The sequence below is a fragment of the Mandrillus leucophaeus genome, unplaced genomic scaffold (genome assembly GCF_000951045.1).
Source record: "Mandrillus leucophaeus isolate KB7577 unplaced genomic scaffold, Mleu.le_1.0 Scaffold40, whole genome shotgun sequence".
Lineage (NCBI taxonomy): Eukaryota > Metazoa > Chordata > Mammalia > Primates > Cercopithecidae > Mandrillus > Mandrillus leucophaeus.
The window spans coordinates 6,207,408-6,233,015 of NW_012104254.1; the positions used below are offsets into that span (position 1 = coordinate 6,207,408).

Consider the following 25,608-nt stretch of genomic DNA (forward strand, 5'->3'; position numbering starts at 1 on the left):
TTCCCCTTCCTCTTTCCTTCCTTCCTTCCTTCCCTTCCTTCCTTCCTTCCTTCCTTCCTTCCTTCCTTCCTTCCTTCCTTCCTTCCTTCTCTTCCTTCTCTTCCTTCCTTCCTTCCTTCCTTCTCTCTTTCTCTCTTTCTCTCTTTCTGTTTCTTTCTTCTCACTCTGTTGCCCAGGATAGAGTGTAGTGATACATTTATGGCTCAGTGTAGCCTCAACTTCCCAGGCTCAACTGATCCTCCTAGGACTACAGGTGTGCACCACCACATTCAGCATGTGTGTATGTGTGTGTGTGTGTGCGCGCACGCGCAGATAGAGTCTCACTATGTGTCCTGGCTGTGTAGTTGTTTTTCTAACATTTTTCTTGATATTTTACAAGTTCCAGGGTCCTGTGTCATCTAACATTAAATGTCTTTATCAATTATAATGAATAGTAGACAAAACAATCCAGCAAGTAGCTGCCCATCCATTTGTTTCTACAAAGGTGCAATATATGAAAAGGAACTTATTTTTGTGCAAGGTAAGCCTGAGTCTGAGAAGAAAATGTAGCTGGCAAGGCAGTCACAAACAGCACTTGTTGATGTGTGCATATTTGATTAAAAGTTAAACACGGTGGCTGGGCGCGGTGGCTAACGCCTGTAATCCCAGGACTTTGGGAGGCCAAGGCAGGCGGATCACGAGGTTAGGAGATCAAGACCATCCTGGCTAACATGGTGAAACCCCGTCTCTACTAAAAATACAAAAAATTAGCCGGGTGTGGTGGTGGGCGCCTGTAGTCTCAGCTAGTCGGGAGGCTGAGACAGGAGAATGGCGTGAACCCGAGAGGCAGAGCTTGCAGTGAGCCGAGATTGTGCCACTGCATTCCAGCCTGGGCAACAGAGAGAGACTCTGTCTCAAAACAAAACAAAACAAAAAACAGTTAAACATGGTGATTAACAAAATGATGAGGAGAAGCTGGAAAGGAGAATTTTTTTTTTCTACAAATAATCTGTTTGGACACTGAAACAATAGTCTAAATGCTTTTATTTCTGTCCACAGGCATATTATTGTTGTTTTGAAATATAAGCGGAATATAATATTGCCCAAAATGTAGTTAAAGAAGCTAAAGGATAAAAGAAATCATCATAACACAACTTGTCTCCTCCAAAAGAAACATTTTCAATTAACACCACTTCAAGACTCTCAGGCTCCTTTTTATCTTTCTAGCGCTTCAACTCTGCTCATGAACGTCTTTCATTTCATTTGCTGTACTTTGACTGATGGCATTGGAGAGCTTTCCTAATAACACATGGTGATGATCCATCTACTCTACTTGCTAATAGAGAATTAAAGTGTGCTTCTCTGTTTGTTAGAGAATGTGACCTACAATAGCCTGGACAAATACAAATAAGCGTATACTACACTAGTATTAGGGAGATGGCCTGGCCAGTTCCCCAAATCTTTCAGAACAACATGCTAACCGTTCATTGTATCTGACAAGCTCATTGTTCTGCAAACTTTAAATTCCTATTTTGTCACAAAGTGAGCTACATGATGACAGCTGTTAGACCCTCTGCTTAGAGCCCTGTGCCTGTTGTTCCACTGCAGGGAGAGCCTGCCTAAAGGTCACTGGGTGCCCAGGAGCAATGGCGCTTCCTTTTGAAGCCCAGAACATTTCAGCCCTCCCAGGGCTGGGATGTTCTGTGCGAGCTCCCCACATCACTGAGAGTCTCTTGATGAGGAAGCACAAGGCCTTTCTGTCTTCTTTATTTGGCAAATGATTTGTGTATTATTTGTTGTAGGATGGATAATTTGGGACATCCATGTCCAAAATGCTGGCAAGATCAGTTTGTTGCTTTAGAACCTTTATGAGCCTGATTATCTAGAGCTTGACTCAACATACAAATATATTTTTTATGACTAAATATCAATGGCAAGGTTCACTGAAGAAGGGGCAGCCATAAAAGGCAAAAGGACAGTTACTTTATTAAAGGGTAGGACATTTTTCAGAGGTGAAGAGTAGCTAGAAAATGATACAAGACTTGAGAAAATACTAACCACAATAATAGTCCCAACCTTTACTGAGCCTACCTACTCTACTTGTCTGTGCCTTCTCCACAGATTATCTCATTCAATATTCACAATTTCCTTTTAAGGTAACATCCACATTTTAAAGAGGAGATGAGGATGTTTAGACAAACCAAGTAGCTTGGGCAAGACCACACAGTTAGGAGCTGAAATCTTTTGCTGGACCAAACGAAGTAAATTTTGGTGTGACATTTGAAGTGACACTGCTAGGTCTTAAACCCAAGTTTGGCCAGGTGTGGTGGCTCATGCCTGTAATCCCAGCACTTTGGGAGGCCCAGGCTGATGGATCACTTGAGGTCGGGAGCTGAAGACCAGCCTGGCCAATATGGTGAAACCCCATCTCTACTAAAACTACAAAATCGGCTGGGTGTGGTGGCGCATGCCTGTAATCCCAGCTATTCGGGAGGCTGAAGCAGGAGAATCACTTGAATCCGGGAGGCAGATGTTGCAGTGAGCTGAGATTACACCTCTGCACTCCAGCCTGGGTGGCAGAGCGAGACTCCATCACAAAAAAACAAAAAGCAAAAAACAACCCCCGCCCCCCAAGTTTGTAGTGCTATAGCAGTGGGCTAGAATTCCCAACCAGTCCTTTTAAAACCAACACTATGAAAAGGAGGAGGAGCTAAAGAAAGCCAGAGCCTGATATCTGAGAAGGGATATGGAAATAATCTACATTGAATTCAGAGAGTTTATCTTCCCACAGACACAGGACTGAACGCAGAGAAAGGCAAGGGTGACAATCCTGTAACATTGCCACTTGGGTACAGCAAAGGATACAATTATAAGGTGACACATCTGAAAGTCAACCAAGCACTGCTTCCAATCAATCACTGCATACTCCTATCATTAACCCTTCCATGTTGTTGTCTAAATTTAGATGCCAGTTAATAGAATGAATATTATTATTATTTGCATGCAAAGGTATGCCACTAAACCATGACCACTCTTGGAATGCTTGCTATTTCTTCGTGAAATCTTTGTCCTAAACCTTCTACTCTTTTACAGAAAGAATACAGTTTTACAGAAACAATTATAGCAATTAATTATTTTCAGTTTCCAAAAAGAAATGTTAACACTAGTGCACTTGGATATAATTAGACAAATTCATCAACTGACCCTGAATTTCATCGTTTGTATTCCTGCTAAGGAAAAACAACTAGTTTTCTATATGCTATTAGGCTAATGATTTGTTTGACTGCCATATATGCATCATGGGAAAAAGAAAACACTTAGTAACTGTAGCATTTGCCCCCTAGAATAACCTTTCTTCAGACTGGTTAAAATCAGGGACATGTGACGACCATGTCAGAGCAATCAACCTTCTGCCCTTTCTATTTCAAAGTGACTTGCCAAAGATGCCAGAATGAGATTAGAAAAATATTTATTGCTCTCTTGAATGTGGGTCAAGAGCTCTCTTTGCTGGTAGGGTTACCATGAATATTTTTTACCTTTTAACAATTTTTAGAAGATAGGCACAGAGAGTAGCTACTCACGTTCTCCTTGTCAGGAATCCCTAAAGGAGGAAAAAGAGACAGAGAGAGGCCATGAATTGTATAATCAACCAGTAAAGTGGAATTGAAATTTTGCTGAACCAAACCAAGTAAAATTTCAGTGTTTTCAATTTGCATTTCCATGAAAACTTATATAATGCTGCTTAGAAATATAAAAAATTACATAATGCTGCTTAAATAAATCAGTGAATCAGGAGCAGGGCCATGTGCCCAGACACCAAAATCCAGGCTTATTTTGCTACTACCATATGCTTTACTTTCACAGAGGTAAACACTCATCACGGATTCATTCTTACCATGAAAGCAACCAATTCCACTGATTTCGGCACCAGAACACTTGGAATTTTGGATAGACACATCAACTCTTAAGTTTCACATGCTGTGATTTTACTTTGCAAACCACCCCACTCGGCTCTAGTGATTTGAAGCTGGGGCAAGTAGCACATGAAAGACATTGGAAAACAACTTCCATTGTGAGCAAAGCAAACTCCCGCCATCTCCAAGTCAAGTCTGAGCATGGCAGAGGCTGTTTCCAGGGGTATCTCAGTGTTCTTAGCTGAAGGCTAATGACTCATCCATTTGCTCATTTGTCATTGATTTACAAACATTTCATGAGTATCTACTACAGGCAGTCCTATTCCTTTTCACCTCCTTCAGGCTTCTCCCCTGACTGACATGGTAAGGGTGGCCACACTGGGAGGTTCACTGCCCCAGCAGAGCTTAATGCCTCCAGTACAGCAGGCACAAGTGACCATATATAGAGGAGACAGAAGCATAGGTCATTTTTACATGTGGCTTGCACCTATCTTCAAACTAGTAGAGCAGTATGAGGTGGTTTGCAACAAAAAAAAAACCAGTAAATCCAAATTCTGAGTAAACAGGACATTTTGTTTTTATACAAGGGGCTACACAAGATTTACAGTATCAGCACTAAAAGAACTGAGTGCCGGCTGGACACAGTGGCTCACCCCTGTAGTCCCAGCACTTTGGGAGGCTGAAGCAGGTGGATCTCTTGAGCCCAGAAGCTCAAGAGCAGCCTGGCCAACATGGCGAAACCTGTCTCTACAAAAAATTCACTAGGCATGGTGGTGCATGGCTGTAGCTACTTAGGAGTTCTAAGGTGGGAGGACCGCCTGAACAAGGGAGGTTAAGGCTATAGTGAGCAAAGATCATGCCACTGAACTCCAGCCTGGGTGACAGAGTGAGACCTTGACTCAAAAAAACAAAACAAAGACAAAAACGAAAAAACAAAAAAACCTGAGCGCTCATCCTAGTAGGCAGTAGTACAGAATGCAGGAGGGGTGAAGATGAAAGAGACTTTGGAAACATTCTCTAATTGAAGCTTTGATCCACACCTGGGACCGCGCAAGACATAAAAATGCAGTCAGGAAAGAGGCAGAGAAGAACTATTCTCTGAAATAGAGAGTATTAATAGGCTCGCTATCACTTCCCAGCTCTGTCAGAAAGAGGAAGGATGGCCTCAGGTCGGCACTCTGAAACTCATCCCGAATCATCCATTCATCCATCCACCCATCCATCATCCATCTGAAAGAACTAGGGTTGATTGTATGAGGTTATGGGATATAACAGAAGCTTACTTTCTAGCAGGTTCAATAAGATAAATACACAGTTGCACAAATCACCATATATGAATAACTGGAAATTAGAGTATCTGTAGAGAAATGACACTGAAAAGGTGATTTGAGGCCGCGCAGGAACTTGACAGTTGGGTTAAGACATTAATAGTCTTGGAATTTCATCTTCCACGGCAGGCAACGGACGATCACTGAAAGGTTTCAAGGAGCAGAGTGATATGATCAGGAGAAAGGAGGGAAGGAGACTGTCCAACATTAAAATTTGACGTTTAAGACATAAACACCAGACGGCATGGTCCTTGACTGAAGTCCAGTTTGAGCAATCAGCAATAAAGACATTTGGTTGGGAACATTTGAATATGGATTGGGTGGTGGAAAATCATGCCAGTTCTTAGGTGTAATAATGATGTTCTGGTTATACATGAAAAAGTCCTTATTTTCAAAAATGCCTGGTGATGAATTTGGAGTGACATGTATATGTGATTGTGATTAGGAGAATATGGCAAAAATAATATTAAAATGCATATTAATTTACTACTAAGAAATATATTGAAGTACTAAAATATTGACATCAGTTAAACGAAGTGATGAAAATAAGGGTGTTAACTGTACCATTCTCTCTACTTCTGTATGTTTGAAATTCTTCATAATAAAAAGTAAAAAATGGCTTGGGGAAATCAGGCCTAGGCTAGACCAAGGGGTCATCTCTGCCCTAAACTCCAAAGAGATGAGGCCCGAGGCCAAGTGGCTGCAGAGGGAACTGAAAGGAAGACTGTGAACACGCAAAGGAAGGGGCCAGGCCCGGGCAAACCTCTGGCCTCAGAGGGTGATGGCGAGAGAAAGGAGGAGTCCAAAATGGCTGAAGTTTGGAGCCCAGCACAAGAGGGGAACAATGGAGTTGTCAGAAACCCGCCTCTCCAGAGGAGGGACTGGTTTTTTGGGAATCAGAATCTGTTCCCTTATCAACACTTTGAGCTTGAGGGGCCAGCAGGACATCCAGGTAGAAAGAGAACCTGAGGTCACCTGGAAAGTTAGGCTGCCCCTGGAAGGATCAAACAGAGGTGTTGGTTTGGGAAGTGTTTGTATCAGTTGCAGGAAAGGATGCCATGGAAGAGGGGAAAGTGAGTATGCAGAAGGAAAGAGAAAAGAAGCCATGGCTAAACTCTTCAGTAAGGGGAGGAGAAGAAGTACCTATGGAGGAGACCAAAATGTGAGTGGCCAGAGAGGGAGGAGGAAGCCAGGATAACACAGCGGCACCCTGGGAGCCAAGGCGGAATGGAGTCTGGACGTGGGCAGCGGGAACCATCGGGTCTGGTTATTGGTTGGTCACTGGTAACTTTAGAGTGGTTTATTCAAGAAGTATGGGGCAAAAGCCAGACTTTGAGGGGTTGAAGAGTGACTGGAGGTGAGGAAATAATAGCCAGTGCCATTTGGGAGCTTTTTACATGCCTGGCACCCTTTGAAACACTTAACATATTTTGATTCACTTGATCTTCACAACAATCCTCTGAGGAAACTGAGGCACAGAGAGACTGAGTGCCTTGCCGGACATCAGCTAGGAGACAGCACTGCTGGGATTGCAACTCAGGTGCTTTAATTAGCCAGCCATCCCTGGCTCAGTCAGGAGAGAAAGAAAGCACGAACAAGAGAGGAAAGGAAGGACAAGCCTTTCCCTCCCACCCTCCTCCTCTGCAGGAAAGCAGAAGGCAAACGGGGAGACAGAGCAGAGGCTGCATAGAAATAGGGAAATGAGGGGAGGAGAAGGAAGATGCTCACTGGGGATCGCGGTCAAGCACAGAGAAAGATCTCTTGCAGTGAGTGACGAGTCAGTGAGGGAGGGTGGGAATTCTAGGATACAGGAAGAGGAACTGAAGGGTGACTGGCTGTGGCTCTGAAGATGCAGGGCCTACCTGCTACATCACTGGGTCTGCTGGCTGAAGCACTATAGCTCCAAAGACTCCAGGACCTGGAATCTTGTTATATGTATACACACAAGAGCTTCATAAGGAGACTCATAGATGCAATAGTAACGAGCGCTAACCATGTTTCCGACATGCATGAACAGATCACAAGACTCCGGGGACATATGGGTTTCTGTGAGTCTAGTGGGGAGCCACAAAACAAGAAAACCACAGAGAAAAACTTCCTTTTTTCACTGACCAGCCAGAGACTGGTCTCTAATAAAAGGCCTGGATATTTTAAATTAAAAATATTTAATATGTACAACACACTGTTTTGATATACATATACCTAGTGAAATGATTACTACAGTTAAGGAAATTAACCTGTCACCTTTCATAGTCACTTTGTGTGTGTGTGGGGGGGGCGGGGGCGGGTAAGGGCATCTAAAGTTCACAAAGGCTTGGGATTGGAAGTGGCCATGATTTAGAAGATTAAATATATGACTCACCCCACTTTTCTTCATCAATAGAGTAAAAGAAAAAAAGCAAGAGGTGGGGCTCTCAGGTATCCAGAAGGGACTGAGACAAATACAGTTCGTGCATCCCTTCTTTAAAAGGGCACAGAAACAACACTGGATTTCACTATAAGATGAAGATATTTTGGGAAAGTATTCTGTGCATGCTGAAGTTCCAGCTGGCACCAGAGCATACCGCTCTCTATCAGCTAAGACCGCAGAATAATACTATATTAACCATTTCTTTAAAAATATCTCCAGTGTGAGCTGGCAGGTTTGTTTATCCACAAAAGAGTCTGGAGACTTACTCTGACAAGCTGGTGTAGGACATATTTTTTGTCACATGAAAACACACACCACACGACAAATTTTTAGATACAAAATGTTCACATTTTCCACTTACTGTCATTGTTAGAGCCCGTTTCCATAACACCATAAGGAGGAGCCAGAAGTCCTGCCATATACTGTCGATATTTCTGAAAGACAAGATTGTAAACTCAACACACAGATATTTACTTGCTTTGAGCATTCATTTATTTACATGCTAAAAAGCAGAAATGCTGGGTGTCAGGAAGCATCTGAGCCTTGTATTTATAGAGCCATGAAACGTGTTCTCCGGGGTCTCTGGTCTGAAATAAAGATGTTGTGTTCTAAACAGGTCTTCCTGAATAAGACTGAATGTGCCTGGGGGCAGGGGTTCTATCTCCGCCAGTTCATTTATATATTTGTGGCTGCCTGAATTGTGTGGGATATTTAACACCCCCTGCACCCCTCCCCAGCCCCACAAACACAAGCTCAGCTTTTTGTAGAGGGAAAAGGCACTTGAGCTTTATAGATGCATATACAAATAAATGTGCTGCCTACTTAATAGGTGAATGGCACTGAATCAGCTTCTTTCAAAGCCAAAAGAAATGCATCTTGAGGAAAATGTCTTTTTTGAAAGAAGCTGATGCGCTTCCATTTACCTACTTCCTTTTACATCGTACACCTGCCTGTTTATGTGACCTGCAAAGAACTTTTGGTATGTGTCAAATAAAATAGTTTAGCTTAATTTAGAACTATTTGGATTCCCCTGAATTGTATCTGCCTGACTTTTGGTCCAGGCTTGCTCTAAAACCTGGCACTTAGCATAAGGTATTAGCCCCAGGAGTCTGTGCTGTTTGGGAGGGATAAGGCTTGGTGAGAATAAAGCCATCTAGAGCATCCAACTAGAGAGGAGTGACATTTATAAAGAATGGAAAATGAATATTAGCCGCCCTCTCTTCTCAGGTCATAAATACAGTCTCCTCCCCTTTCAGAATGGAAGCTGGGCAATTTTATTTATTGCATGGTGTCATGTATATTTATGGTTTATAATTGCGATGACACATACATGTTAAAGAGTATCAAAAGAATCAACACTCCATAGTGTGCTTGTGGGTTGCATGAACGTCAGCAGAAAAGACTTCATCTGTAGCAATGGGCAGCTGGCAGCACGCAGTATTGGGGCAACCATCTGGCCCATCTGGTAGATTTGAATGGCGTTTGTAATGTGACATTGATGCTTTCTCAAAAGAGCCTTCTTCTAGTCAAGATGTAACTAGCTTTTTAAAAATTCTTTTTTTCTTCTCATTCTGAGGCAACTATACCAACACCTGCATGCAACCATTAAAACCATGATTTCCTCAGCCTCTGAGCTAAGTGATCACTCAGACATACCCACAGGACCAATATATCACCCTGCACTCCTGATACTTCCTTTGATAATTTCCTAATTCTCATTCTCTTCTTTCTTATGACACCATCTACTCTTCTTCTTCATGAGAGAGCATTCATTAAGCAGCACATTTCTGGGCATCGTATTATTCTGGACTGTAAATAAAACAGGCCCAGAGAGAGCAGATGAGGACTGGTTATGTTGTAAGGTTTTGTGACCCCTGATTACCATTAGCAACTCCCTAAGAGGCTCCTAAAAGAAATATTTCCTGTTAAATTGAAGGGGCCATTTCACTTTGCTTAGAAGCATTGTCTTGGATGTGATAGGGGTTCTTTGTCTCAGGCACCTTAACGTCAGTCCCCATGAGCTCCCCGGAAGCACCTTCCTAATCCCTGAATGAATGAGACTTCACCTTCCTTCAAGCCCCATAGCACCTGGTCTGTTGCTGTCTTGTGGAGCACATCATCAGGGTCGCTGCTAGTGGGAACAGAAACTAGAGCAGCCCTGTGGGCAGGAGTGTGTGTGCTGGATTTCAGGACTTGTGCATATTGAGCATCTATTGTATACAGTGTCTCAGGATGGGCTTACAGCACAGAACAAGTCTCAGGATGGGGCTTACAGCACAGAACAAGTAAACAAGGTCCTGTGTACTTGTGAAATGTCTATTTTCTTCAACACAGGGAACTATGTCTTGCACATAATACAAACTTAGTACTTATCTGTTGAATGTCTAAATTTTTCTAGAAAATTTCAACAGATACAGAAATAAAATACCACATGTTCCACATTCAACTTTAATAATTATTAACTCATGACCAATACTATTTCATCTACACATTTATCCACTTACCCCTTCTAGAATTATTTTGAAGCAAATCTCAGATATCTTTTTTTTTTTTTTTTTGAGACAGGGTCTCACTCTGTTGCCCAGGCTGGAGTGCAGTTGAGCGATCTCGGCTCACTGCAACCTCTGCCTCCCTGGTTCAAGCAATTCTCCAGCCTCAGCCTCCAGAGTAGCTGGGACTGTACCATAGGCACATACCACCACACCTAGCTAATTTTTTTTTTTTTTTTTTTTTTTTGATAAACAGGGTTTCATCATGTTGTCTAGGCTGGTGTCGAACTTCCGAGCTCAAAGCGATCCACCCGCCTCAGCCTCCCAAAGTGCTGGGATTACAAGCTTGAGCCACCATGCCCGGCCAGATATCATATCATTTAATTCATAATTATTTCAGCAGGAATTTCTAAAAGATAAAGACTCCTTTTTCCCCCAAATAAGACCACAATACCATTATCACAGCTAAAAAAATGTAATATATCCATAATATCCAGTTGATGGTCAAACTTTCTAATTGTTTCATTCATGTCATTGCTGAATTGAATTTTTAAAAATTCATTTAATAAGACAACATGGGTTCCAGCATAACAGCTTTTGGTAGAGTGAAGATTACCAAATCAGGGTGGAAATATTTATACTTGTAAATTAAAAGTCATTCCTTAAAATTGATGGGACACTCTTTAATAAACATTCACGAAAGTTGGGAGATTGATTCTTAAGTAGTAGCCTGCAGAATGCCCTATATTAATTAGGATAAAAACAGCTAACTAGAATAACATCTGTATCAGAAAGGGGATTTCTAAATAATTTGCATATTGCTTGATCTTTGGGCACCATTTCATCTTCCAAGCACAAATTTAAAAAGCAGTTCATAAGAGAAAATACCATATGAAAAGATGCAGAACCTCACTCATAACAGAATGGCACATAAAAACTACAGTGCAATATAATTTTTTACCTGTCAGAATTGGCAAAGTTCCAAAAAGTTTGCTAATACACTATTGATGAGAATGAAGCAAACAGCTTACCTCATATATTGCTTATGGGAGTGTAAAATTATATAACCTCAGTGGCAGGCAATTTGGAAATATCTATGTAATTCTTTTTCTTTTCTTTTCTTTCCTTTTTCTTTCTTCTCTTTCTCTGTGTCTCTTTCCTTCTCTTTTCTTTCTTTATCTTTTCCTCTCTTCTTCCATTTTCAGTGGCCAGTGACTATATCTATCAAATTTTAAAATGCATATTTCTGGCAGGGCATGGTGGCTTAGGCCTGTAATCCCAGTTACTTGGGAGGCTGAGGTAGGAGAATCACTTGAACCCAGGAGGCGGAAGTTGCAGTGAGCCGAGATCGTGCCACTGCACTCCAGCCTGGGCAACTGAGTGAAACTGTCCCCCCACCCAAAAACTGCATATTTCCTTTGACTGAGCTAAGAACCTCCCTCAGAGGGCAGATGTAGAGTCTCCTGAAACACCTGAATACATATGCAAACACATGTGCTTGTATGTAATAGTAAACCAAACAACAACAAAACAGGAAATTATCCAAATGTCCATTAGTAGAGGACACTGGGTTACTTTCTGAGATGATGATGGGTTATGTCTTGATAAACAGATGCTGTTGGAATAGTATGCAGCCATGACAAAGAATGAAGCAGCACTACTTATATACAGATATGGAATTATCTACTGCTTTTAAATTTAAAAAGCAAACTACAGCATGGTGTATATACCACTTTGTGGGAATAAAAGATGTTTGTGTGTGAATATACATAAAGGTCTGTAAATGTGTAGACTATCTACAAGAAAGTAGTAGCAAGGATTGTCTCTGGAAAAGAGATCTGAGTGGCTGAGGGTCAAGAAGGAGAGAGACTTAGTTTTCACTATTCATTCTTTAGAACTTTTGACTTTTATTCCATGGGACTCCAGAATGGTTAATGTTCTTCTCTATTTTACATGTATTATTAAACTTTCAAATAGATTTCAAAAGAAATGGAAGAAATGATTCTACCAGTAAGACATCAAGCAAACAAACAAAACAGAAAACCATACAAACAATCAAAACAAAAAAAAAAAGTTTAAAGGAAGGAGTTAGAGAAAATAGGAACTTACATATGAGTGCTCTTGTCAACTCTCCCAGCTGACTCCAGCCTTGGAGTCATTCCAACCCAGGAGCCAACATATGACTGAAGAAGCATCCAGATAATTCTAGCTCCCAGCCAGCCAAGTCACCTCCAGCCACTCAAGTCACTTTTGTCTTTCAAGTATTCCCAGACGAGGCTCCAGGTATAATGGAGCAAAGACAAGTTATTCCCCACAGCATCCTATTCAAATTCCTGACCCATAGAAATCTGTGAGCTTAATAAGGTGATGGTTGGCACATGCTGTTAAGTTTGGCATGGTTTGTTACACAGCAATAGATAAATGAAGCAGAATTTGATACCTGAAAGTGAGGTGGTGGTACAACAAAACCTAAGACGTGTGGCATGAATTTTTTAAGGAAGCCTGATGGGGCTGGTGGAGATTTGATGACAGTTTAAAGAAGAGTGAGGGCCAGGCGCGGTGGCTCATGCCTGTAATCCCAGAACTTTGGGAGGCTGAGGCAGGTGGATCACCTGAGGTCAGGAGTTCGAGACCAGCCTGGCCAACATGGTGAAACCCCATCTCTATTAACAATACAAAAAAGAGCCAGGCGTGGTGGTGAGCGCCTGTAATTCAAGCTACTTGAGAGGCTGAGGCAGGAGAATTGCTTGAACCTGGGAGGCGGAGGTAGAAGTGAGCCGAGATCGTGCCACTGCACTCCATCCTGGGCAACAGACAGAAACTCCGTCTCAAAAAAAAAAAAAAAAAAAAGTGAGGGTGATATTAATGGAAGATAGAAGACACTCACCCTTGTTTTGCAGTGGTGGAAAGTTGAGCAAAACTGATGCCGGTAGTAATGTGGAAAATGAAAAGTGTCCCCGAGGAACTGATGGATCTAGCTAAAGAGGCTTCTAGGCAAAACACCCGTGGCAGCTGCTTTCTCTTGGCTGTATATTTTAAGGTGCATACACAGATGAACTAACAAAGGAGTCATTTAGTTTGCAATCAGAATTTAGAGTAAATATAAATTAGGGTCTAGGACTTGTAGAGTTCAAAAATAAAGCTATGTCTAATGTCTCTCAATAAAAGATTTTCAAAGTTAGAAAGGGCCTCATGACAAAGATCAAACATGGGGCATTGGCAGGAAAACAAAGCCTCAGAGTAAGGAGGCCAATGGTGCAACTGTAAAACCCTGCTTTAAGACTTCAGAAAGATTTAAGGTGGTGCTTCACAGATTGTTTTAGATATGCAAAAGACTTTTTAAAGAATCTTAAGGATGCTATATCACAGTAACCACGAAAAGGTTCAAAGTAGAAAAATGTTTATGCAAAGATGCACATGGGTATGGTTTTGTCCAATGAAATCGATGATAAATTGATACATAAGAAACCCATTAAGATTTTCAACAAATTACACTATCCTTGACTGTAATAAACAGAGACAATAACTAATAAAAAGAATCCTTTGGACCCTTCAAGTTCTATGAGCAGGAAGCAGGCTGAGAACTACCCAGCTACAACACAGACTACATTTTATGAAAGAAGAACATGACTCAGAAGGTAGAACTAAAAACCCAGAAGGCAGAATCAGATTGGGTGTGGTGGCCCACACCTGTAATCCTAGCACTTTGGGAGGCAGAGGTGGGAGGACTGCTTGAGGCCAGGAGTTCGAGACCAGCCTGGGCAACATAATCAGACCTTATCTCTACAACAAATTAAAATATTAGCCAGGCCTGGTGGCGTGTACCTGTAATCCTGGCTACTGGGGAGGCTGAGGTGGGAGGATCACATGGGTCCAGGAGTTCCAGGCTACAATGAGCAGTGATCACTGCACTCCACCCTGAGTGACAGAGCAAAATGCTGTCTCTTAAAAAAAAAAAAAAAAAGAAAGAAAGAAAAGGCTGAGCACAGTGGTTCATGTCTGTAATCCCAACATTTTGGGAGGCCGAGGCAGGCAGATCACTTGAGGTCAGGATTTTGAGACCTGCCTGGCCAACATTGTGAAACTTCGTCTCTACTAAAAATACAGAAATTAGCTGGGTGTGGTGGTGCACGCCTATAATTCCAGCTACTCAGGAGGCTGAGGCAGGAGAATCCCTTGAACCTGGGAGGTGGAGGTTGCAGTGAGCTGAGATTGCACCACTGTACTCCAGACTAGGTGACAGAGTGAGACTCTGTCTCCAAAAAAAGCAAAAAAGGCAGAAAAGCCAGGAGCCACAGAAAACAACTCCTAGAAAGTGAATTGGACCTTAATCAAGGACCTGCCATTTGCCCAGCTGGACTTCAGAATTGCTACGGACTGGTGACTTATGTGCCACACATTCCAACCTTCCCTCCTTGTTAAGTGAGAGTGTCTGCTGCAGTTTCCCTATCTCCTATACCCATTGTTTGCTGGGTGTGGGGGACACATAACTTGTCCCTTTCATTCATAGGTCTCAGATCGAGAAGAAGCATCGTCAGGGAACCGTACCTAAGAAACGGCATTCAAGGTGCCTCATCCACATCTAGATCTGATTTAGCTGACGGGCTCCTGGACTTTGAGTTGATGCCATAACAGGAAAATCTCTGGGAGTCTCAAGAAAGGACAGAGTGCATTTTGGATGTGGCAGGGGTTGTGAACTGTCATGGCCAGACAGTGGACTGAGGCAGTCTACCTTTTCTAAAGATGAATATAACACGATCTCTCATCCCACACGCTTTCCTGAAAGGTGATGCTCTCTTTCCTGCATCAGTAGGGACCATCTAGTTTCCCTCCTTTCGAACTTGGGCTGACCTGTGTGATTCTGTTGTAACCAATAGGATGCAGCGGATGTGATGCTGTGTGACTTCCCAGGCTAGGTCAGAAGAAACCTTGCAGCTTCTCCTTGGTCTCTAGGAACACTTGGTCTAGAAATTCTCTCCTGGGGTGCTGCCTCTTAGAAGCCATCTGCCATGCTGTGAGAAGCTAAGCTGCATGGAGAGACCACACAGAAGTGCTCTGCTCCACAGTCCCACTGAGGCCAGCCTCTGAAGCCTCCAAATGATTTCAGCTTCCAGGTGCTCAGATCAACTCCAGCCATTCAAGTCTTTCCAGCTGAGGCCAAGACAGTGTGGGGCAGGGACAAGCCATCCCTTTATGCCCTTTTCAGATTCCTCAGGGAATCCACACATGTAATAGAATGGTGGTTGCTTCATGACACTACATTTGGTGTGTTTGGTTAGACAACAATAGATAAAAGGAATAGTAGAGATTAAACATACGCAATTGGAAGATCTGGCTTCTACAATGAATAAGCAGGGCTGGAAGGTCACCTTGGAAATTAATGAGCCACATTCAACAGGGAAGCTATAGAGTTTATGGTCCTCAAAGTGGTGTGCAGACACTATTTGAGGATCGGGGCATAAGGATTCTAGGTTTTCAAGGTGACAACTGCTAAACCAGATGGCACCATGTCTATGTGGCCTGAAATAGATGAGGGCCAATGGTAGAATTTTGGGAGCCCAAGCCTGAAGCGCTCTTGGCTGAGCAAACACTGAGGCCGTGGGATCACCCACTGTGTCTGTCTGGCCAGGGGACGGACTGATGGGGCTGGCCTGCAGCCAAATCACAGAGTACACCTGGCACCTGGCAGCAAGGGTCATCCCACAGTGGCATGAGCAGACAGTCCTCTCTCTTAAATGACCCCATGCAGAGGTGGGGTAATTCCCTTCTGCTGTAAAATCCTCCTGAGGTAGAGGGATTTGGGGAGTTGGATACTGGGCAGTCTTCTAGTAGGCTTTATTGGTGTTTAGCTGATGAATTGAAAAAAAATAAAAGAGAGATGACCATATCAGTAATGCTAGATTGTGGAGCAGTTCATATCTTTATAGAAGTTTAATAGTCACTTCAAGTTCTCTGAAAATCAAAATGAAACTTAAGGGGATTGCCAAGGCTGTGCTTAATAAGGCCTGCATATATAAGTCAGCACAGGTCAGCTTAAACCTGGGGCCAGCAGTGGTTCAGAGGTGACCCACCAGGTCTTTATGTGGCCCCCACATGCCCTCCACACTCTGACTGCGGAGGTGTGTGGTGGCCTGGCTGAGCTCTTGCACAATGTCCTCTCTGGGGCCCTGGTGCACTCCCCCCTGTAAACCCTTTCCCTGGATCCCAACACACTCTAACACCTTAACAACATCAATGACCTCACTTAGTCGTTTTTCAAATTGCCATATGCACTTGGGAAAGAGCTTTGTCTTTGGCTCAAGTCCTACAATGATAGAGAGTTAGCAGAGATAAATCAATAGTCAGGAGAAGAACAGAGTAGAACACTGAATCAGTGCTTTGAGGTGGAGAAGTGAATGATGAGCTCTAGTGTTACTCCGAAACTCTTGCACGGTGACCTTGAGAATGCATGCCTCAAGCAACACTTGGGAGGGCTCAGGCTTTTGTTACAGAGCATCCTGCTCATGTCCAGAGAAGCTTCTACAAGGCCCTTTTGGGAGATGGGGCAGCTTGTGCAGCAGGTCACCAGTCTGGATTGAGTTCTGTCTCTGAGGCCCAGGGCACCAGTCTCACTCCTGACACTAAGGCCACCCTGCCATGGTGCTAATACATGTGGGAGGCCCCTATCAGACAGACTCATGCACACTCTCTTTCCCAACCCTCCAGGACCCCTCCAGGACCTCTGAGGGCAGATAGGAAATCAGTTCTTCAAATGACAAGAAAACCTCAAGGACTTTCAAGGATCTTAGAAGCACTAGGCCGGCTTGGCTCCTTACTGCTAATCAGTTGGGCCATTACAGACAAGTCCCTTAAGCTCTCTGGCTTCAGTCTCCCCACCAGTAAAATGAGTGTTTTGAAGCAGATCCATTCTGCAGAATCTGGGGTCCCTGGAGTACCCTCAGCCCAGGGCACACCACACAAACATGGCCTTCAGCCTCAGTGGTCACTAGAGTGTCTTCACTTTTTGTTTCATAAATTAAAGTTCCAAGAATAGTTTCATTTGAAAAATAACTTTGGCTCCTAAAAAATAAAAGTTTACAAACCACAAGATTAAATCATCTCTAAACTTCCAGCCAGACAGATGTCACTCAAAGACCTCCATGAAGAATCAACAAAGACCAATTTAGGATTTGTCTATGAAGTGTTAGGGACTCTACCCTCTGTTAAGATGACTTCTATGGTTGAGGGTTGGCCAAGTGACAGTTTGCACCTTAACGGAAAGGTTTATCAACAAAACTGGTACTAAGAATTTAACTGTGATGCATCAGAGTGCAGTACTGACCTTCGCAACTGAGGTGTGCAGACACCCGGTGTGGGACCCAGCAGAGCAGAAAGGGATGTGAGAAGAATAAACAGGAGCTCTTCCGGGAGCTCAAATTTTTTTCTATGTCAAGTAGTTTAAAGGATTATTTTTATACTTTTATATTATGGAGTAGAAAGCTAAATTTGCATAAATTTTAAAGATTAAAGCATAAGACTTCAAAGAAATTCTGATCTGGCTGCTGGCTACTTCTAGCTACAAAGGGTATAGACCCCAGGCATTAGGTATTGATTTCCTCTGCATTTGGGAGCTTCAGTGAAAAAGCCAAGAACCTCTGATGTTACGGAAAGTGTGCAGACATTTAAATCACACAAGACTAGGGTCTTAATTCCGATTCCACCACATGCTACCTGTGTGAACGTGGGTCAGTTACTTACCTCAGTCTCCTGGGTAAGGAAACTGGGATAACAGCACCATCTTTCACGACCATTGTGAGGATAAGAAATAAAATCTATAACAGTTCCCTGCACATATCAGGCACTTAGTACATGGTTCTGGATAGTAATAATAATAATGGTAGTTGTAACAATAAACCAAGGGTTAAGTGAACCCCAGTATATTTGATGAAATTTTCCAACCAGATAGTCTCCAGCTTTGAGAAAGAACATTTCCTACATTACAGCTTCACATCACTGAGGCTGTTGATATGCACACAATGACCCACAACACACCTACTGATCGTCTGCCAAATGGAGCTGTGGGAAAACAAGAATTTAAACAATAGACTTTCTTAAATAATTTTATAATGTACCACCTATTTTTCACCCACATGGTAAAATTGTCCAAGGAGAAAGCAACGAGCTCCAAAGTGATGGAGAAAGGAAGAGCACAAGAGAGAAAGCCCAGAAACAACCTAACAAACATAAGCAAAGCCTTTCTGCCCTCTGAGCTGTTTGTTACTAAGAGAATCCTTTAAAAAAATTCACCTGCCAATTACAATTGGCCAGTTTTCAGAGCAAAGTAAGTGCCTGTGGCTCAGAATAGAAGGAAGAGGGAAGGCAGTAAGAAGGGACGGGAAGGGAGAGAAGTCCTCAGGTCAGTGAGGCCAGATGCCTGTCCCCAGATTGAGTTGCAAATATATTAGAATACTGATTAATACAGTATTAGTATACAGACTACATTAATATTTTCTAAAATGAAACAAAAGATGACAGTCTTAAAAAGGTTGAAACCTGGTCCATCTCACAGCCAATTAATTGTCTCCATCAAGGCCACTGAGGAATTCTAGCTGGAAGGCTGGCAGAGCAACCACCAGACTGGGGAAGGGGTGGTGGGGGTAAACCCAGCTCTGCTGCACAAGCCTTGAGCCCTGGCCTGGGGCTGCTCCTGCCTGGGGAAGGGGACCCCTTTTTATAAAGTGCACAAAGTCTCCATATGGCCTAGAGGTAGCCCAGGAGCTGGCATACAAAACTTGGGTGGCATCTCCTGAAGGAGGAGACATCACAGAGACATGTCACTTTCTGAGACTCAGTTTACAAAGCAAGACGCAGAGAAGAAAGGAAGGCTGGCAGCTTGAACCAAGCTGAGCCATCTGACAAGAGAAGACAGGGTGCTGGCAGGCAGGACTCCCTACCGTGGAGGTCAGGGCCTTCCTGGCACTCCGTGAGGCCTTTTCTGGGTCTTCTCCAAGCTGCTGCCCAATACCAGGGAGGAGCCTCCATCAGGGAGGCCAGAGTGGCACGCGACTGCTGGCACCCAGCAGCTACCACATTTCCAACCGGATGCTGCCTGAGCTTTGGGCACACCCCTTCCCACAACTGTCCCCTTGCTTTTCCCCTCCTCCTGGGCAATCATCAGGCTATAGCGAAAGCATCAGAAGCTCCCTGGGGATATGTCTGAAACCCCTTGGCTGGGATAATCAGCACCAGAAAAGCATTAAAAACAGGAAGCCACAGGGATAATTGACAGGCATCGCTGCAAACACCTGGGGTGGGGTGTGCTCAGAATAGGGACTGAATAAGGAGAGGCAACGTCCAGGATTGGGAAAGAATAACACACGACTGTTCTGGGGATGTGGGGATGTGTCTCATCATAAGGTCCCATTCATTATGTTCCACTAGGTTCTCCCAACATACTAAAGCTGAGATCATAAAATGTCATGACAAAGAACAGGTCATCTGTACTTTCTCTGAAAGCCTCATGATTAGACAGTAAAACAGCTTAGAAGAGTGACATAATGTTTAGACTCTTGTTTTCTGTTTCTTGTCCAGAGTTCTTTCACAACCTCTAGATGACATGAAAATGGACATAACACTTGACTCCAAAATCCCAGAGTACTACAGAATTCTTAAACCCGTGAATGGTAGATAAGAAGGCAAAAAGCAAAGCAGTTATAAATGGAAGCCTGCAAGCAGAAGCTTTCTGGTTACCTGTTTAAAGCTACATGCACTGCCTTTCCCACAAGAGATCACTGGCTGGACTGAGTTGACCTCTTAAGGCAAGTTATTCTGTTTCCTTGTTGCTGGATTTCTAGAGCATCCGCATAATAGGGCACGAAGAACTTTGAAGCCCTTTCAGTGATACCTAATTACATCTTTGGCCCTATTATAGACATTTCTAAGTGGAAGCAAAATTCTGCTTGTCAATTTATGACCATTTTTAATTCATGGCCCACCTGCTGAGAGCGGTGGTCTGGAGTGCAAGAATCACAACTTTAGCTCTAATAGAAGATGCTTTCCAAACCTGAATCACTTAAGAGCCCCTGACTAAAGCCCAACTGGGATGACGCTACAAGCAAGCAGATAAAGTTACGGACAAAGCCCCCTGTTAGAGATGCTCTCTCCTCCTGGCCGGTGACAGTTCAAGATTCTGACCCCTACGTGTAGGCAGCCTCAAATACTCTCAAGTGAAAGCAGAATTATTACCTGTGAAGAATAATAGTTTAGTCAAGTCTCAGTCACAGAGGGCAGTCAGATTAATCCTGCAGCAACAGCAGAATAAATCCACACTCATTTAGTCAGTCAACAAATACTGACTGCATGCCTGCTGGGGGGTGACAGAGGAGGCATGGTGGACCCCTCCTAGGCCTTGCAGGCTCGTGAGGACAGCTACCCACACACGACAGTACAAATACCTGGATTCACACAATGACGCTAAGTGCTGGAAAGGAAAAAAAGTATAGGGTGCATTGAAAATGTGGTCAGGTGGCAAGGGGAGGGCAAGTTCAGATTTGGGAGTCAGGGAAATGACATTGAATCCGAGGCTGAGGAGGCTTGGGGGATAGGGGCAGTGAGGAAGGAGAAAGGGAGCAGGTCGAGTGTTAAGGGACAAAGAAGGCCAGCAGGGTGGAGAATAAGGGCAAGGGGAATTGGGGAAGACAGGAGGGTAGTGAGGCCTCCGCACACAGAGGCCAGGACAGGGAAGGCCTCGCAGGCCTTGATGGTAAGAATTTTAACCATCGTCTTCATGTTGCAGGAAGCATTCTAAGTAGAGAAGTGACAGGAACTGATGGGTGTTTTTAAAGATTGCCCTGCCTGCTGCTTGGAGGATGGTTTTGATGGGAAAACAAGAAAGGTATTAGGTGCTGAAGGGGAAGGCAGGCTTAGATGTGGCGCCTCAAGGGGGCTGGAAATGGGGAAAACAGGGAGGAAAGAGGGAGGGAAGTGGTGTATCAGGTAGAGAAAATTAAAGACACTTCATTCCTAAAAGCAGAGGTGAAACGGATCTGCAACTATTTATTGCTAACAATATTAAAGCCCCTGATTTCTCGTTGAAGCACACTGAACCCATCTGTGCCTTTCAGATGACTAAAAGGTTCAAAGATTTCAGGGGCTCACTGGCATGCGTGTAATTTTAGTTAGTGCACACTAAGTATATTTGAGTAATTAATCAACCATAAGCTTCTCTTACAGAAGCTCAAGTTGAGAGCAAGACACACACAGTAGGTCAATGCTACTTAATGGAAAGTCATAAAACAATTTGCTCTAGCCATGTTATTGCAGAGTAAATCCTTACCTCTCATCACACTAAGGCTGAATCTACTACAGTCCAGCGAACATATAAATGGGACTAAGAACAGTGAAAAACGTAGCCATTGCCTCCTTGTTCACAGAGAAACAGTTGACTGACAACATTTTATTCAACCATATTAGTCTTCAAAGGGTGATGAATATTAGGTATAATTATTCTGAATTAAAACTCACATGAAGCCCAGCTCTTATAAAATTAACAATAATGTCATTAATAGAAATCATGGAAACATGGAAATTAGAAAAAATAGCCTACATATTAGTCAGACAGAATTAGGATGCACCGATCATTTAAAAACCTAAAATAAAGGATCATTTCACAGCAAATAATAGCCCATGACTGTCGACCCTTTTGAGCAAACTGCCATACTCCTGTTTTTGCTTTCTCGCTCTGCAGTGTGCTGCTCCAAGTGTGGCAGGCGGGTAGAGGGGACGGAGTGGAGATTTAGGGGGCAGGAAGACTGCCGGCTCAGAGAGACACCTGGGCTTCCCACGGCAGAGGCATCCCTTCTGGCTTTGTCCCTCAACATGTGAAGCCATTGGGGCAGAGGCACTATGCATTTCTCAGTTTATTTTCTGACCAATTTTCTCAGGAAGCATTCACATATAACTCACCTGTCTTCAGTCTGATCCTACCCAGTAACCCCCAGGGGCATACAGTATCCACAGGGTCTCTTCGCTTTGCCATATCCATGCACATTGGTCACTAAAATGTAAACTACAGAAGAACAGTGATTTTCTGTCTGTTTTCTACACTTACTGGCCCACAGCATGCTACTTCTTAGCTTCAGGCATTCATCTTCAGAGACTTTCTTTTTTCTTCTTTCTTTTTTTTTGAGATGGAGTTTCACTCTTGTCGCCCAAGCTGGAATGCAGTGGCACAATCTCAACTCACTGCAACCTCCACCTCCCAGATTCAAGCAATTCTCCTGCCTCAGCCTCCTGAGTAGGTGAGACTACAGGTGCCTGCTACCACGCCCAGCTTTTTTTTTTTTTTTTTTTTTTTTTTTTTTTGAGACAGTCTTGCTCTGTGCCCGAGGGGCTGGAGTGCAGTGGCGCAATGTCCACTCACTGCAAGCTCTGCCCCCCAGGTTCACGCCATTCTCCTACCTCAGCCTCCCGAGTAGCTGGGACTACAGGTGCCTGCCACCATGCCCGGCTAATTTTTGTATTTTTAGTAGAGACGGGGTTTCACCATGTTGGTCAGGCTGATCTCAATCTCCTGACCTCAGGTGATCCACCCACCTCGGCCTCCCAAAGTCCTGGGATTACAGGCTTGAGCCACTGCACCCAGCCGAGACTTTCTACTTCAATTCCTTCTAAACTCCACCAGCTTTTCTGCCCACACGTTTGCAATGACTTTCTTCATTCCCCTCCATTATCATTGTTTCTATTATTGCTACTCCAAGTTCCCATGAACAATCTGAAAACATCCTTGTCAATCTAAGCCAATATATACTTACTGCATATATGTAGCAGGAATCACCGTAATACAGCTCTGTGTGGTTTTGGAAGCCTCTGTTTATGGTGGAATTTTGCAACCCTTGAGTCATTTGAGTGGATCCTGGTGTCTGACATCTCTCCACTCTAGATAATCTCAACTCTGTTTTCTCTGCAGAGTATGTTCTTATGGGTCTCACCCAGGCCCATACTTTCTCGTATCATCAAATAACAGAGTAGGCCCTACTTCTCCCAGCATGAAGACTAGGAGATGTCAATAATGAAAGTGGTGCTTCAGCTATTCTGCAAAATTGTGTGGAAGAGAATATTAGGGTGCCACATGTTTGAGGGGGTGGGGCATGAGAGAGGGCAGGGCTGAGAGAGTTGGGAAAATACAGGCTTAAAGATCCAGGCATCGAGACCAGCCTGGGCAACATGGTGTAAGCCCATCTCTACAAAAAATACAAAAGTTAAGTGACTGTGGTGGTGCATGCCTGTAGTCCCAGCTACTCGGAGGCTGAGGTGGGAGGATCACTTGAGCCCAAGAGGTTGAGCCTGCAGTGAGCTGAGGTCCTGCCGCTGTACTCCAGCCTGGGCAAGAGAGTGAGACCCTATCTCAAAGAAATAAATAAAAAATAAAATGAAGATCCAGGCAGACATGGGCTCCAATCCCAGCTCTACAAATCTCCACTGGTGTTAACAAGACTTGTGAACCCTTACACAAACTGGCCTCTGCCTTCCCTCCAGCCTCAGCCCTGACTCACCTCCCCTATTCATTCCTTTCCAGCCACTCTGCCCTCTTTCAGATCCTTCAACACACGAAGCTTTCCTCCTGAAGCCTCCTACTGCCTGGAATGTACTTCTGCCACTTGCCCTTGCCGTTTTCTCCCTACCTGAGCTTACATATAACCTCCTCAGTGTGGCCTTCCCCAACCCCAAGTCCACATGAGTCCCCCAGTTATTCTCTCCCTCAGCATCACGTCTCTGTCGTTGGCATGCCCAGGTAACGTGCCATTATGCTCTGCATCTGAGTGTGGAGTGGCTCAATGCTTTTCTCCTCTGTTAACCACAGACTAATGAAGGGTAGGACGGCATCTATTTTCTCTCAGTGCATACCCAGACCCTAGAACACTTGCCTGGGACATAGGAAGAAGCTCTCAGGGAATAGTTGTTGAGTGAAAGAATCACTGATTGAATTTTTCAACCACTCTGAGGTTCTGATTCCTCAGTAATAAAGCAGAAATATTACCATGGCACCACTCATGGTTGATGGAATGACTGAATGAGATAACTCAAGTAAAGCTCCTCACAACCCAGGCACGCAATAAATATTAGTTCTCATTTCCTCTACTTCATCACTGCTTCTCAGATTGATTCTGCCAAAGGGCACATTTTCATTCAAAAAACTAATGCTTGAAAGAAAAATCAGCCTAATGCATGAAGACCTACAAACGTAATGTTAGTGATTTGGAGATAGGATGAAAGAAGCCATTTTAAATCATAGGATGTACACGGTCAAATCTCTCTGTGATGTTCTTTATGAATAAGCTTCTTCCTTTAAGAGAAGGGACAGGAGAAGCATGACGATCACTTGATGCCATAAAAACAAAACCTAAATTTAATTCATCAGAATCTAAGGATACTAATCAATTTTGTATTTTAAAAGGAAGAACAGAGGAATAGAGTGCCTAGTCTGTGCTCTCAGAATTAATGCCAAAATATACTCATTGGTGAAAATTTAGTTTTAAGAAACCCATGTGTGGCCCATTTATGATTTCAGTTTTATTCTCAAAAATGAGATAGCACTGTAAATACTTAATTCCAAGGTAAACAGATATAAAGCATGTCACTCAGAAAATTCCTTTGATCTCTCTGATGACTTTATCTAATTGGTGTCATTATGTTGTAACTCCACGTTCAATTGTATTTCTGTAAACTTGGCAAAAGCTCCCATGTAATATATTTGAAAAAAAAATAATGTATGTGTTTTCTCTTTCAACACTGTGGGAAGAAAAAAAGAACCTTAATTACATTTTAAATGAAAACTTCAATCATTGACAGTTTAAAAATAATAGAACAGAAATCATAAAACATTATGGATGGTGTTTAAGTATTATTATTAGTGATAAAAGGAACCAGCTTTGCTGATTTTGACAACTGTCTTATGGTTATATAAGAAAATGCCCTTGCTCTAAGGAAACATGCCCTCAAGTATTTAGGGGCAAAAGAGTGCAATGTCTCAAATCATTCAGAAAAATATAGGAGAGAAAGGGAGGTTGGTGCTAATGGGGCAAAATGTAAACAACTGGCAGAATTTGGGAAAAATTCTAGGTAAGTCCTTTGTGTTATTCCTGCAACTGTGCTAGATATATTTAAAATTATATCAAAACTAAAAATTGGCCAGGCACAGTGGCTCATGCCTGTAATCTCAATACTTCAGGAGGCTAAGGTGGGGGGATTGCTTGAGGCCAGGAGTTCGAGACCCACCTGGACAACATGGCAAGACCCATCTCTACAAAAAATTAAAACATTAGCCAGGTATGGTAGCACATGCCTGTAGTCCTGGCTACTCCGGCAGCTGAGGTGGGAACATCCCTTGAACCCAGGAGGTGGAAGTTAGGGTAAGCTATGATCACGCCACTGCACTCCACACTGGGTGACAGAGCAAGAGCTTGTCTCTAAACAACAGTAACAGCAACGGAAACCTAAAAATTATCCAA

General features: G+C 43.3%; 1 protein-coding gene across 5 annotated transcripts in view; it reads right to left on the reverse strand.

The window, feature by feature from the left end:
- RAPGEF4 (Rap guanine nucleotide exchange factor (GEF) 4) overlaps positions 1-25,608 on the reverse strand; it is a 308,011-nt gene that overhangs the window by 126,413 nt on the left and 155,990 nt on the right. For all 5 annotated transcript variants that reach the window (XM_011991906.1, XM_011991905.1, XM_011991909.1 and 2 more), the window contains 2 exons: positions 7,993-8,065; positions 3,561-3,580 (listed from right to left, as the gene is read on the reverse strand). In XM_011991906.1, coding sequence (XP_011847296.1) covers positions 3,561-3,580; positions 7,993-8,050 — 78 coding nt within the window. In that variant the 5' untranslated portion in view covers positions 8,051-8,065. The remainder of the gene's footprint in view (positions 1-3,560; positions 3,581-7,992; positions 8,066-25,608) is intronic.